This window comes from Podarcis bocagei (assembly GCF_964188305.1).
Source record: "Podarcis bocagei genome assembly, chromosome: 5".
Lineage (NCBI taxonomy): Eukaryota > Metazoa > Chordata > Lepidosauria > Squamata > Lacertidae > Podarcis > Podarcis bocagei.
The window spans coordinates 5,920,030-5,933,144 of NC_138129.1; the positions used below are offsets into that span (position 1 = coordinate 5,920,030).

Genomic DNA, 13,115 nt, shown 5'->3' on the forward strand with positions numbered 1-13,115 from the left:
TCCTTCAGGGGCACAGTTAATACCATTCAGGACCAGCAAGTCCTCCACACCTGCCCTCCCTCTTTCCCCCCAAAACAGTACTTCTGTCTTGTTGGGATCCAACCTCAATCTTTGAGCTGCCATCTGTCCTCCAACCGCCTCCAGACACTCATACAGGACAATCACCACCTTCACTGGTTCCAATTTAAAGGAGAGGTAGAGCTGGGTATCATCCAAAACAGTGCTTCTGTCTTTGGACCTGAGATCTTCTGCCTGCAAAGCAAGATGCTCTGCAACAGTGCTGCAGCAGGTTCCCATGGTCCCACGGGCCTTCTCTCGTGCTTCTTACTGACTTCTCCCTCTCCTTCTTGCCTCCTCAGGAGCCTGATCCCAACAACGTCACCTATGCAGACTTGAACTTCGAAAAGGCGCCCAAGAAGAGCCCCCAGCAGGTGGTCGAGATCAGCCAGCAGTCTGAATACGCCAGCATCCAGACTGTCCCGCCAGCGCCCAACGACGAGAACGTTACCTATGCAGATTTGGACATGGTCCACCTAAGCAAAGCTCCCAAGAGACCTGCCCCGCAGCCGGAGGAAACCAGCTCAGAATACGCCAGCGTACAGGTTCGGGGCAAGTGATCCCTGGCGGACGCCGTCAGCTCTCTGTGGCTTGCCGGCCCTCTTGCGGGGTTGTCGGAGACCTCCCTTCCTGGGGTTGGATCCTTGGCCTTGTCTCCAGACTGGGTCTCAACTGAGGAGCAGTGGGATTTGCCTGCCAAGGAGCGGTTCCTGCAGTTTCTTTGAGTGGAACTTAATGTACGTAGCCAAGGTCAAGGAGGAAACTAATTGGTGCTACACACAATTGCATCCTGGTACTTGGGCTAGTTCATGGTGCCTCTTCATCCCCTGGTTATCAGGTGGACGGGAGGTGCCTAGACCAACTAAGGATCTAACACAGCTTTTATCACTGGGACCATAACTCTCTTCTTTCGATTCATCCAAACACGTCACACGGAGCAAGTGGCGAGTTGTCACCTTGGAGGCAGGCGAGCCTCTCTCTTCAGCTTTGGCCAGCTAAAGGCCTTCTCTCCACTTCCTTCTGGGACAACCAAACCCTCTCAGATGCCACCTTGAGAAGCTTTTCTTTTCCCTCACGGGGACTGAACAAAACCAAGTTGGCAGCCCCAGCTAGCTCTGTGGGGTGGGAAAAAGCAAGTGGACACTACCCACATCAAGACTTGGTGGAAACACCCACTTCCCCAGGTCCTTCTGGGAAGAGGAGGAGGAAGAGGAGAAGCCTGCTTTCTTGCTCATGATGGCATCTGATTCACTTTGTATCTCTCTAGTCCACAGATGTATTTTCCTCCCTCTTCCCCTGACAGTACGTCTTGGGACAGTGCCTCTTGGAGATACAGCAGCTTGTTCTGGGCTAGCAGTTGCCAACCTGGTGTCCGCATGATGTTTCGGACTTTGACTCCCATCACCTGTTGATCTTGGTGGAGGTTGCCGTCCAAACACATCTGGTGGCACCAGGCTGGTGAAGGCTGTTCCACAACAACCCATCGATCTTGCCTAACCCCAGGGGCCGATCTCTGGCAAAGCCAAATCTGTAGAACGCATTTTAGGTGTGTCAATCTGCTCCTCATTTTTATTTCTTTTTAATCCGCCTTTTTTATTTCATCCCTACGTGTGTCTAGAATTGGGGAGGGGTGACCTTGGACGTGTCTTGCAGCCTCTGTGATAGGTCTTAGGAAATACGAAGCCACGTTGAAGAATCTTGTCCGCTCCCGTCTCTGCCATGTTCTGCCTGGTTCCTCGGCTGACCCCTCCCAGATTTGGCTAAGTAGGGGCAGCAACCTTCACAACAGAACTAAGGCCTGCAAGAGGTGTGAGAGTGTGTGTGTGTGTGCTTCTGAAAGCTGATTTTTGCCGCCGCCACCACTGTTGCATGGTTAGAGAAGAGAGAGCTTCCAAGCCAGCCATTCTCCATCCTGGCAGATCTCCATCCACTCGTATCTTTCCTGCAAAGCCACTCCCTAACACGACACAAACACACTCACAAGCCCAACCTGCTACTCTGCTTGGGCTCCATCATGGCTCATTTTTCTTGCAGCCATTTTGGTTTCGTTATCATTGTTGTTTTGCACAGTTCACAAATGTGCAGTAGCCCAAGCAAACATTGCGGGGCCCCACCCAAGGACCACAGGGGAACAGCAGCGAGTGATTATGGTGCAATGACTGTTGACAGAGGAGAGGAAAGGTGGTTTGGGGTCAATGCCAGTAGAGTGGCTTAGCTGGGCCGATGCCCCCACGGGGGCGCGGGTGGGGCGAAACTTCTCATGAGGCTACTAAAACAGGCAGCTCATTGCAAGTTTAGAGTTTACACCTTTTGGCAGCCCAGATTGCTCCTGCCCTCCCCATGATCTCTCCCCCCGCCATGCCAAGAGAACCTCCTCTTGCCTTTCAGTCTTTCCTTCTTGGCCGAATCCATGCTGTTGTCCTCCCTTCCTCTGGTGGTCTTGCTCACTTTTCTTTCTGAAAGAGCCTTTGGGGCAGGGTTGGGGGAGCACTTGGGACAAGGAATAGCACCTCTCTGCCCCCCATGGGAAGTAGGGCTGCCCCCACCCCACCCTGCCCGAAACACCGTCGTACCACCTGTGTTGACTGTTCAGCATTATAACTGTTTACTCCTTTTAGAACTAAAAAAAAACCGAGAAAAAAATACCAGTATTTGTGTGTGTTTTTTGTAAGTGGGTGTAGTACTGTGTACTTAGCACTAGTGTGACAAGCACAAAAGCAAAGTTTAAAAAGGGATAAAGTGCTGGGGAAGAGAGAGGGGGTCTCTTAAAACTTGTCCTCTCCCCCATGGTGACTTGACCCACCATAACCTACCCTGTGTGACTCCTGCTGCCAGTAACCAAAATTCCTCTTCTTGTTTTTATTTTATTTTATTTGTAGCTCTGTGTTCCTTTTAAAACAAAACAAAAAACTAAGGCAATTTAGGAACTAACTGGCACTCTGCGGAAACAGAAGGAAGTGGGGGAACGAGAACAAGGAGGCGAGGGTTGCAGAGAAGTGACGTCTTCCAAATTCTCTACTGCAGATCTTCCTACCTTAAGTTTGACCCAAGCGGATTGCGAGATCCAGGATGAAGGCAATCAAAACTCGGAAGAGTTTAGCCCGATTTGCTAATTCTTCAGCAAGATGAGCAAATCTCGATGGGTTTCACATTGAAAAGACACAGGGCAGGCCTCTCTTGTCACTTCCGTGTCTCAAAAATGTGCCAGTGTCTTCTGGTGGAGACACAAAGTAGAGCCATCCAAGAGGACCTTCTCCTTTTTCCAGAAGGTGCCTATTCACAATGACGCTTCGGGACACGGGAGCAACTCCTCCTTGGGTCAGTAAAGCAGGGATGGGTGATAATTGTGACCCTCCTGATGCACTTGGACTCAAAACACCCATCAGCCCCATCCAACATGGCCAGTGGGCTGATGGGAGTTGCAGCCCAGAAGCAATGGAAGGACCACAGTATCCTTCACCCTTGCTCAAAATAAATGTGTGATGGGAAGAGTTTTGGGACATTGATGACATTGCACTTAAAATTAAAAAAAATAAAATGCCAGTAGGCACTTGTATTGCTAATATGAGAAAGGGGAGGTATGAGTGTGGTTTGGGCAGATACAGTTCTGGGAACGGCAAGCCATGGTGGCATCTCACCCTTCTGAGGTCACAAAGACAAGTCCTTTCGGCCACATTCTCTTGGCTCCTTCCGTACACCATGCATAAGGACGTCGAGGCCAAAGCCAATGGTTCAGGAGGCAAACAGCCGCTGTCCAAAATGGCAGTCACACGTTCACAACTCTCCTCTCCCTCGGTAACTTCCCCTCCAACTTAAGACCTGTACGGACATCTTAAGACCTGTACTGATGCTCTATGGTTCCTCATATGGTTCCATCACGATGCTCTATGGTTCCATCATTGGCTGCTGGAAGATGCAGGTTGCCATGACACCAGGATGTTCATAAGCTAGCTGGGTGTTATTTGGGAGATGGGGAGGAAGGAAGACCTCTGGCTGCCATTTTTGGCTTCCACAGCTTTTCCTGACATTTACTTTGGTCCTTAGTCAAGGCAGAAATGTCATACCAGCTTCTCGGTTCCTCTGTTTCCAAACACTCCATTGCCACCCTCCTCCTCAGCGGTGTCGGATGGGAATGTGTAGAAGTTCAATGGTACCCTAGCTTGGGAGATGGAATGCCAAGAGCTTTAGCCCAACTCTATTGAGCCTAGTCTCTTGGCCCTGGTTTTGCAGGGAGGAAAATGGGACCAGGAAAAGAAAAAAGAAAAATGAAGCCGTATTGGGATATATTTGTTGTGGATCAAAAAAATTATAGGTGACTGTTTGTATGAATTGCACCTTAAGTTCGTTTGGGTTTTTTTGTTGTTTGTTTTTGTTTTTCGCTTGCAAGATATTTTTGTAATAAAAGCATTCAAAGTTCTACACCAACCACGCGTGTGTGTCAGTGGTGATAATAGAACTGGCTTCGGCGGGTTGGTCTTCTGGGCAAAATATCAGATGTCTCCGGCTCTCTTGTTGGGGAAACAGAAAGCTAGTACTTGAGGAAAGTCCAGTATTGGTGGCCCACCCAAATACTTGAAGGACGTAATTAAATATGAAAATAGCTGGTGTTGCAAAAAAGGAAGGGAAAAAATCTGTCCAAGCATGAAGCAATAATTATCAAAAGAGGTAATCTACAATCACGCGGGACTGTTATTAGGAATGGAAAGTCCAATTCCCAGATTGTTCTTCATGCTGAAGGAGAACAATAATTCTAATTATTATTGTATGGACTTTGGCGACAGCTGTGTTAGAGCGCGGCATAATCATTTGACTACCAGCCATTGCTGTCATGGAACGCACAGTGGTTTGAGTTGGAGCTGTGCCTTGGTTACCCAACCACCCAAAAAAAATATGCAATTTTGATTTGAGTCTTTTTGAAATGCGCTTATACAAAAGCTTGACATAATTGTAGATTGCATCTGTTTGCATAATTACTGGCTTATGAACTGATAGATTTTTGCATTGCAGGTTATTTTCATATTTTGTTATGCATACGACGCCAGCCAACCCAACGCAACTTTTTCAACTTTCAGCAATTAGCAGTGTGAAGGCAGTTCCCTGCCCCTTGGCGCTTAGGGGTCTGTATTTTGAAAGTGGGCAAAGACAACTCATCAAAAGGCAGAGACTGGGAGCGGGGAGAGGCAAGAAAGACGAACGAGGGTTGAATGCGTACAGAGATGCAGTCTGGGCCTTGCTGTGCAAGGAGACGAGGTGAATCGTGGGGAAAGGGTTCAAGGGAGGATCTGAAGAGGGAGGCAGAGGAGCACCGTGAAGATGTCCTGGATGGGACTTCCAGGAATAAGAGAAAGCAAGGAGGCATTGGGAAACACCATCCCAGAGACCACAAGGCAGCTCTTGTTGTGATCCCTGGTGCCCTTTGGCCTGATCTTGTGTTGACTCAATTGTGGCCATTCTTGAATTGATGACTACAGTCATACCTCATGTTACGTCCACTTCGTGTTACATTCTTTCAGGTTACGTCCCGCGGCGACCTGGAAGTACCAGAAAGGGTTACTTCCAGGTTTCACCACTCGCGCATGCACAGACGTGCAAAATGACATCATGCGCAGAAGCGGCAAATTGCAACCTGCGTGTCCGCAGACGCGCCGCTGAGGGTTGTGTTCTTTTCATGTTGCGAACAGGCCTCCGGAACGGATCCCGTTCGCAACCAGAGGTACCACTGTACAGGGGATTTTGTTTATTTGTTTATTACATTTCTATTCCACCTTTCCTCCCAAAGAGATCAAGGTGGTATACGTACTCAGCCACCTCATCTTATCCTTGCAACCACAACCGCCCCGTGAGGTAGGTTACGCTGAGTGCGAGTGCGCCAATTTGAACCCTGGTCCAACCACTGCTGGCTCCATCTTGTAGCACACCCTCACCTCTGGTCAAAGAAGAGTATTGCAAGGAGATCAGCCACACCCACCAAGGAAACCTGATCCTAATAGGCTAGACAGGTCAGGTGGTATCCCCTGGCTTCCTATAAAAGCTCCCCAGTGAGCTTGCTTGCTGTTCCAAGCAAACTAAGAGGTGAGCTCTGAGCTGGTCCCAGAGAGCTGCCATCTCAACCCAACTTCCAGATTCACACATGTTGGGGGGCTTGACGAGGAAATAACATGCATCCTTAACCCATCTCCCCAAAGGCTGTCACAAGCCTGTGGTCTTCCATTCTTTTTTCCCCCCTGGGAACCTGATCAAGGGTTTGAGGAACTGAAAGGACTTTGGGAAAGGCGATGGTTATAATAAACGGCTTGTGACCTCTGAATGTTTGCATTCTGCTTCTGTCGGACTGTGAACAAAGGAGAAAAGCGAGAGCGGTGCCAACAAGGCTTTCTGAAATCATTTCTGGTATTTTGCACACAAATCTCTTAACACCTTGGATTCCATTAACCTTGACGGCTCCCGTGTTGGGTGGACCTGGCACAAAGGATTCCTTTGCCTAATCTTGAGTCAACGTGAACTCTTTATCCACACATTGAGTAATTCATTTGCAATGTGTCTTAAATGCTTTGGATGTGTTGCTGCATCTAAATGCTGTTGCCTTTATCATTACCTGCCTTCCTTTTGTCTCTGCAAGCATGGAGGTTAGGATGCTAGTTATAAAAAACACCTTCTTGGTCCATAAAATGCAACTCCCCAAGCCGTCCGTCAACATATAAACACTTTGCGGACTTTGGTGAGGCAGCCTGGGTGTTAAAGGGGCACCTGAGCAAGATCTAAGCATGCCCACCTGAAGGAAAACTGGAGAGTTGGCTCCTTTTAAAATGGAGAGAGACATGTGGTATCATATGCTGGGAGGTCAGATTATTGCTCATGGAAAGGAGGTGACAGGCATTGCCCTATGCCCTGTCCAGCAGGCAGACTAATACAGTGGTACCGCTGGTTGCAAACGGGATCCGTTCCGGACGCCCGTTTGCAACATGAGCAGAACGCAACCCGTGTCTGCGTGTGCACGGGTCGCAATTTGCCGCTTCTGCGCATGCGCATGACATCATTTTGCACGTCTGCACATGCGCAAGCGGCGAAACCCGGAAGTAACCCTTTCCGGTACTTCCAGGTTGCCGCCGGACATAACCTGAAAATGCTCAACCTGAAGCAAGCGTAACATTAGGTATGACTGTACAACTAAAGGCTGGCTTCAGGATGCTTTGAGGGATGGGACCTCAAAGCAAGGTGAGTTAAGAACATAAAAAGAGGTTGCTAGATCAGGCCAGTGGCCCGTCTAGTCCAGAATCCTGTTCTCGCAGTGGCCAGCCAGGTGGAGAAACCCGCAGGCAGGATTTAAGCAGCTCTCCCCTCCTGTGGTTTCCAGCTACTGGTGTTCAGAAGCACCGCTGCCTCCAGCTGAGCACAGCCTTTGTGACGAGTAGCCACCACTAGCCCTGAGCATCCCTGCAATGTTGCGAGACGTCCTGAAGCAGAGCTTTGGGGTGATGTGCTACACCAGGAGTGAGGGACCTGTGGCCATCCATATGTTGTGGAACAGCAACTCCAATGGGCCCCAGACAGCACGGCCAATGACACTTCTCTTTACCCGGGAAGCAGGGGTGGCCACCCATTTGGATGGCTCTAAAAGAGGATTGGACAACTTCAAGGAGGAGTGGCTCTCAGTGGCTCCTCGCCACAGTGGCTGTGCACTGTCTCATTGACCCGGCTTCATATCCTCCTTCAGCATTGGAAGATTCGAGACAGATAAAGGAAAGTCCTCCTTCACTCAGTGCATTGTTAAACTGTGGAACTCCCTCCCACTGGATGGATGGCTTTAAAAGAGGATGAGACAAATTCATGGAGGAGGAGAGGGCTACCGAAGGCTGCTAGCCATGGTGGCTCTGCGCAGTTTGAGACAACAATGCTTCGGAATATCAGTTGCTGGAAATTTCAGGGAGAGAAAGTGCTGCTGCCTGCAGGTAAAAAAAGGTAAAGGACCCCTGGATGGTTAAGTCCAGTCAAAGGCGACTGTAGGGTTGAGGCACTCGTCTCGCTTTCAGGCCAAGGGAGCTGGCATTTGCCCACAGACAGCTTTCCGGATCATGTGGCCAGCATGACTAAACTGCTTCTGGCAGAATGGAACACCATGGCGGAAACCAGAGCACATGGAAATGCCGTTTAACCTTCCCGCTGCAGCGGTACCTATTTATCTACTTGCACTGGCGTGCTTTTGAACTGGTAGGTTGGCAGGAGCTGGGACAGAGCAATGGGAGCTCACCCCATTGCGGGGATTCGAACCACCGACCTTCTGATCAGCAAGCCCTAGGCTCTGTGGTTTAACCCACAGCGCCACCCGCGTGGTAGGTACTAGGTACTAGTGGCAGGTCCATTCAAATACCAATCCACTTTATTAATTTTTCTTCAGTGTTTCCCCAATGTTGCTGTATTCATGCCATCTTGAGGGACACTCTTGCATTATAGCACAACAAAAGCAGGAAAAAATGCCCCCCCCCCCCCGGAAAAAAAATTGCTGCAGAACATTAGTGGGGGGTGAGGAGAAAAAGTTGCAGGATTTCAGGCGTAAGTTACACGACATGCACTGACGGGAAACAAAGCAAAATATCTGCCCCGAAACATTTGCAATGTTGAAAGTGGGATCATGTGTAACCTGCCCTGATCCCACCAGAAACACAAATTCTCATTAATGAACGAATAGGCTGTCTGGAGCTGTCCATCAGAGATAGAAGTGTGGATGCACACGAAAGCTCATACCAATAACAAACTTAGTTTGTCTGTAAGGTGCTACTGGAAGGATTTTGTTGTTGTTGTGTCGACTACGGCAGACCAACACGGCTACCTACCTGTAACTAATATATAAATGTCAGCTTTCAATTTTACACTCAGCTTGTTTGTATTCAAGCTTCCCACCACCAGGCGGCGCTCATGCACCAGCTATAGCTGAAGTGGGGGGAGAGAGGGAGAGAGAGACCCAGAAGCACCTCTCTGCATGAACAGTGGTCCTCTACCACTTCCAAAGCTGCTCTGGTTCCTTGCCCTTTGGCTTTCTGACAATTCCATCCTTGCTTTCCCCCTCTCTCGTGTCCCCTTCCTATTGAAGAAAGGACAGAAGAAACCCTAAAGGGGGGAAAAGAACCTCTTGAAATTGTGGGAGACACAGATTCAAAGTTCTCACCAGCCTAAAATCAGCCTTCCCCCATAGCTCAGTGCCAGAGCATCTGTTTTTCATGCGGAAGGTCCCAGGCTCAATCCCCGGTCTCTTTTCCAGGCTAAACCTACCCAGCTCCTTCAAGCATGAGTCAGATCTTTGGACCATTTAGTGCAGCAGCATCTACACTGAGTAGCAGCACCTCCGAAAGGCTTCAGGCAGAGCTGTTCCTACCTCGAGAAGCCAAGAATTGAGGTTGGGACCTTCTGCATGCAAAGCCGGTGCTTTTCTGCTAAGCTAAAACCCTTCCCTCCACAAATTCCAGCACGGCTCGCCTAGTAAGGGTCCTGTTTTGCCTTGGAACATGTCACTCCAGTGTTTCCCAAACCTGGGTATCCAGCTGTTGTTGGACTACAACTCCCGTCATCCCTAGCTAGAAGGACCAGTGGTCAAGGGCGATGGGAGTTGTAAGCTAACAACAGCTGGAGACCCAAATTTGAGAAACACTGTGGTACACCAAATGCTTTTTAATTATGGTGCTAGAGGAGACTCTTGAGAGTCCCATGGACTGCAAGAAGATCAAACCTCTCCATTCTGAAGGAAATCAGCCCTGAGTGCTCACTGGAAGGACAGATCCTGAAGCTGAGGCTCCAATACTTTGGCCACCTCATGAGAAGAGAAGACTCCCTGGAAAAGACCCTGATGTTGGGAAAGATGGAGGGCACAAGGAGAAGGGGACGACAGAGGACAAGATGGTTGGATAGTGTTCTCAAAGCTACCAGCATGAGTCTGACCAAACTGGGGGAGGCAGTGGAAGACAGGAGTGCCTGGTGTGCTCTGGTCCATGGGGTCACGAAGAGTCGGACACAAGTAAACGACTAAACAACAACGTGGTACACCAAACTCCCCCAACCTAATGCCCTCCAGATGTTTTGACCAACAACTCCATCAGTCCTAGCCAGTGTGGTCAAGGTTGATGGGAGATGTGGTCCAAAACATTTGAAGAACAGCAGACTGGGGCAAGCCACCCTACCCACCTCAAAGGCGATGAGTTTTTAGCTCCAGTTCCCTCGAAGTTCTGGCACCAACTTTCCCCACTTTTTAAGTTTTGCACCAGCTGGAAATTATTTTTCAGCTGTCACCATAGTAACTGTTTGTTGTTTGCCTGCTGTTGTCTCTGAATTGGAAGGTTACCAGAGGAGAAGGATGAATCTTCTCCCCATTAGGAGAATAACCTTGAGATGGAGGCTTCGGTGAGCCGTCGAAGATGTGGATAAAAAATAACTCCCACTGGAAACTCTCAGAGTTGTAACCATAACTACTGACCTGAAGCCAGTGCTCTAGAACCACAGTTTTCTGTTGAGTGGAGAGCCTCCCCCACCCCAGAAGGAGCAGGTGTGGTAGGAAAGGTGCAGCTCCCCCTTTAGATCACTGCATAGAAGAAATTTAGCACATGCTTTTGCTGGGCAAGGCAGCAAGGGAATGGTACTCTTCCCGCTCCCCATCCCATATTTGTGCAGGTAGGGGCACAGCTGGGCCACCAGCCAAAGCTGATGGAAGGTACTCTGCACCACCGAGGCCACCTGAACCTCAAGTGTCAGCAATGGCTCCAGAAATGCCTCCAACTGTGTACCTGCTCCTTCAGAGGGCGTGTAACCACTGTTGACATGCAGAGGGCCAGGAGGCCAGCTGGCTAACCCCAGCCGGGCCGTTCCCTTGCAGCCGTCCCGCTGCGTGGACCACCGGCCTCTGCTCCAACGTAAATCAGCAACCCAGCCTTCTAAGCCAGGGCACACTATCAGCAGATAGAACTGCGCACACAGTATAGGCGTGAGGCTTGTGGAAGCAGGCTACAACTACAGATTTATTAATCATAAATCAGGACTAAGAAACATGACGTCTCTCTCTCTCTCGTCGTCTCAGAGAGAACAGGAAAAACAAAAGCTATACACACAATGGAAGTTCCCCGCAAGCTGTCCTGGAATGTAAACAGACATGTGACACACAATAATTCCACACGTCTGCTCCTTAAGGTAGAATGGAAATGTCAGCATCCTCCCCCTTTCCGTGTAACCTGTGGCACAGTATTTCAACCCAGCTGCAACCACTGTACATACACCTGAAGTTGTTCTCTGTTAACAACCTTAGACAACAAATCTGCAGGAATCTCGTTTCCTGGCATGTTGGACGCCTGAATGAGTCCTTTCCGGATACACTCCCTTGCACAATGTAACGTTATCTGCAAGTACTTGGTTCTTTGCTTGCAACTCTCTGAAGCAAGCAAAACCAAACAGGACCTGTTGTCTTGATAAACCTGTATAGGACATTTCACAGTAACCCTGACGTCCTTAAACAGTTGCAGCAACCATTCACAATCCATAAGTGAATATGACAGTGCAAGAGCAGGCCACCTGCCAGCCAGCCAGTCTAGAGAACCACCCACTAACAGTGCCTTAGACTTATCTGGATTGGGCCTCAGTTTGTTGGCTCTCATCCAGTCCATTACCAGGGTAAGACACTGGCCCAACACTTCCACTGCCACACCTGCAGAAGTAGAACTGTGTGTCATCAGCAAATGGCTGGCAATGTACTCCAAAGCTCTGGATGACCCCACTCAGTGGTTTCATGTAGATGTTAAACATCCTGGGGGATAAAATTGAACCCCGAGGAACCCCACATTGAAGGCTCCATGGGGCCAAAGAGCACTCCCCAAGCATCAACCTCTGGAAGCAACCATCCAACTAAGACCAGAACTTCTGCAAAGCTGTGCCCCCCACCCCACCCCCCAGTTCATGACTAAGTCAGGCAATTGGCAAGTGCTGCCTTCTGTCAAATTTTACCCAGGAGAGATCAGGATCTAGGCCACTGTCTTAGGCAGACCTGCTAAAAGGCAGCTCTCTATTCCTATGTAGGAAAGACCATTTATGTCTGGGTTAGAAAATTCTTCTTTTTCCCAACTAATCAGGAAAAACGACAGTAGGCTGACCTGCTCTTATGACCTGGACAGCAACTGGATCTGCAGAAACCAGCAAATTAAGTTTTTCACAGCGTGGGGTTAAGTATGAGCGCCAAGCCAGATGGAACTGCTGTTAAAGCCACAAGAACAAGGCCTGCTTAAATCAGTTGGCAACCCTTGATCTTAAGAATGTTTGGTGCTTGACTTGGCTGCTCAACTCACAGTATTCTGTAGTCTCACAGTACTCTGAATACTGGTGAACATATAGTACGTATTCCCAATGTAGGATGGGTTTTGATGAGTAAGAGAGGATATATTATTAAGTAATTATTCTTCCTCTTTCTCACTTGTGTGACAATGCAAATAACAGAGTTAAAAATCGCCATCCATGCACAGCTTATCTCTAGAAGCTATTAGGACAAAGTTTGCATAACCTTCTAGAACAATTATATCCTATGATCTTTTAGGCAGACTGAGAATATCTTCTCCCTTTTTATGTTTCCCTCTTTACAAAGAAATCACTCTCAGGTTCATAAGTAAAGATAAAAAATACGAGTATTACTCACATCACAAGTCTTGCCAGGATTCAACAAGTACAGTGATTAAAGTCAGGCAGGCAATAATCCTTAAGTGTTGCAAGTATACATAGTCCAGTTCAAAATGAAGGTTGTTCTCTGGAGGAGAGCAAAGGCAGATAGGAGAATAGTGTGTAGCGACAGAAGGAAATAGAGATTAACCTTCTATTGTTTTCCTTCCCACCACAAAAGTTTAGACTAGAGGATGTAAGAGGACAGTAAGAGCTGTTCGACAGTGGAATTTGCTGCCAAGGAGTGTGGTGGAGTCTCCTTCTTTGGAGGTCTTTAAGCAGAGGCTTGACAACCATATGTCAGGAGTGCTCTGATGGTGTTTCCTGCTTGGCAGGGGGTTGGACTCGATGGCCCTTGTGGTCTCTTCCAACTCTATGAT

The 13,115-nt window shown here is 48.7% G+C and overlaps 1 protein-coding gene across 7 annotated transcripts in view; it reads left to right on the plus strand.

The window, feature by feature from the left end:
• Nucleotides 1-4,482, plus strand: part of LOC308588097 (tyrosine-protein phosphatase non-receptor type substrate 1-like) — a 130,295-nt gene extending 125,813 nt beyond the window's left edge. For all 7 annotated transcript variants that reach the window (XM_081196364.1, XM_081196366.1, XM_081196368.1 and 4 more), the window contains one exon: nucleotides 360-4,482. In XM_081196364.1, the coding sequence (XP_081052490.1) occupies nucleotides 360-617 (258 nt within the window). In that variant the 3' untranslated portion in view covers nucleotides 618-4,482. The remainder of the gene's footprint in view (nucleotides 1-359) is intronic.
• Nucleotides 4,483-13,115: the final 8,633 nt, after the last annotated feature.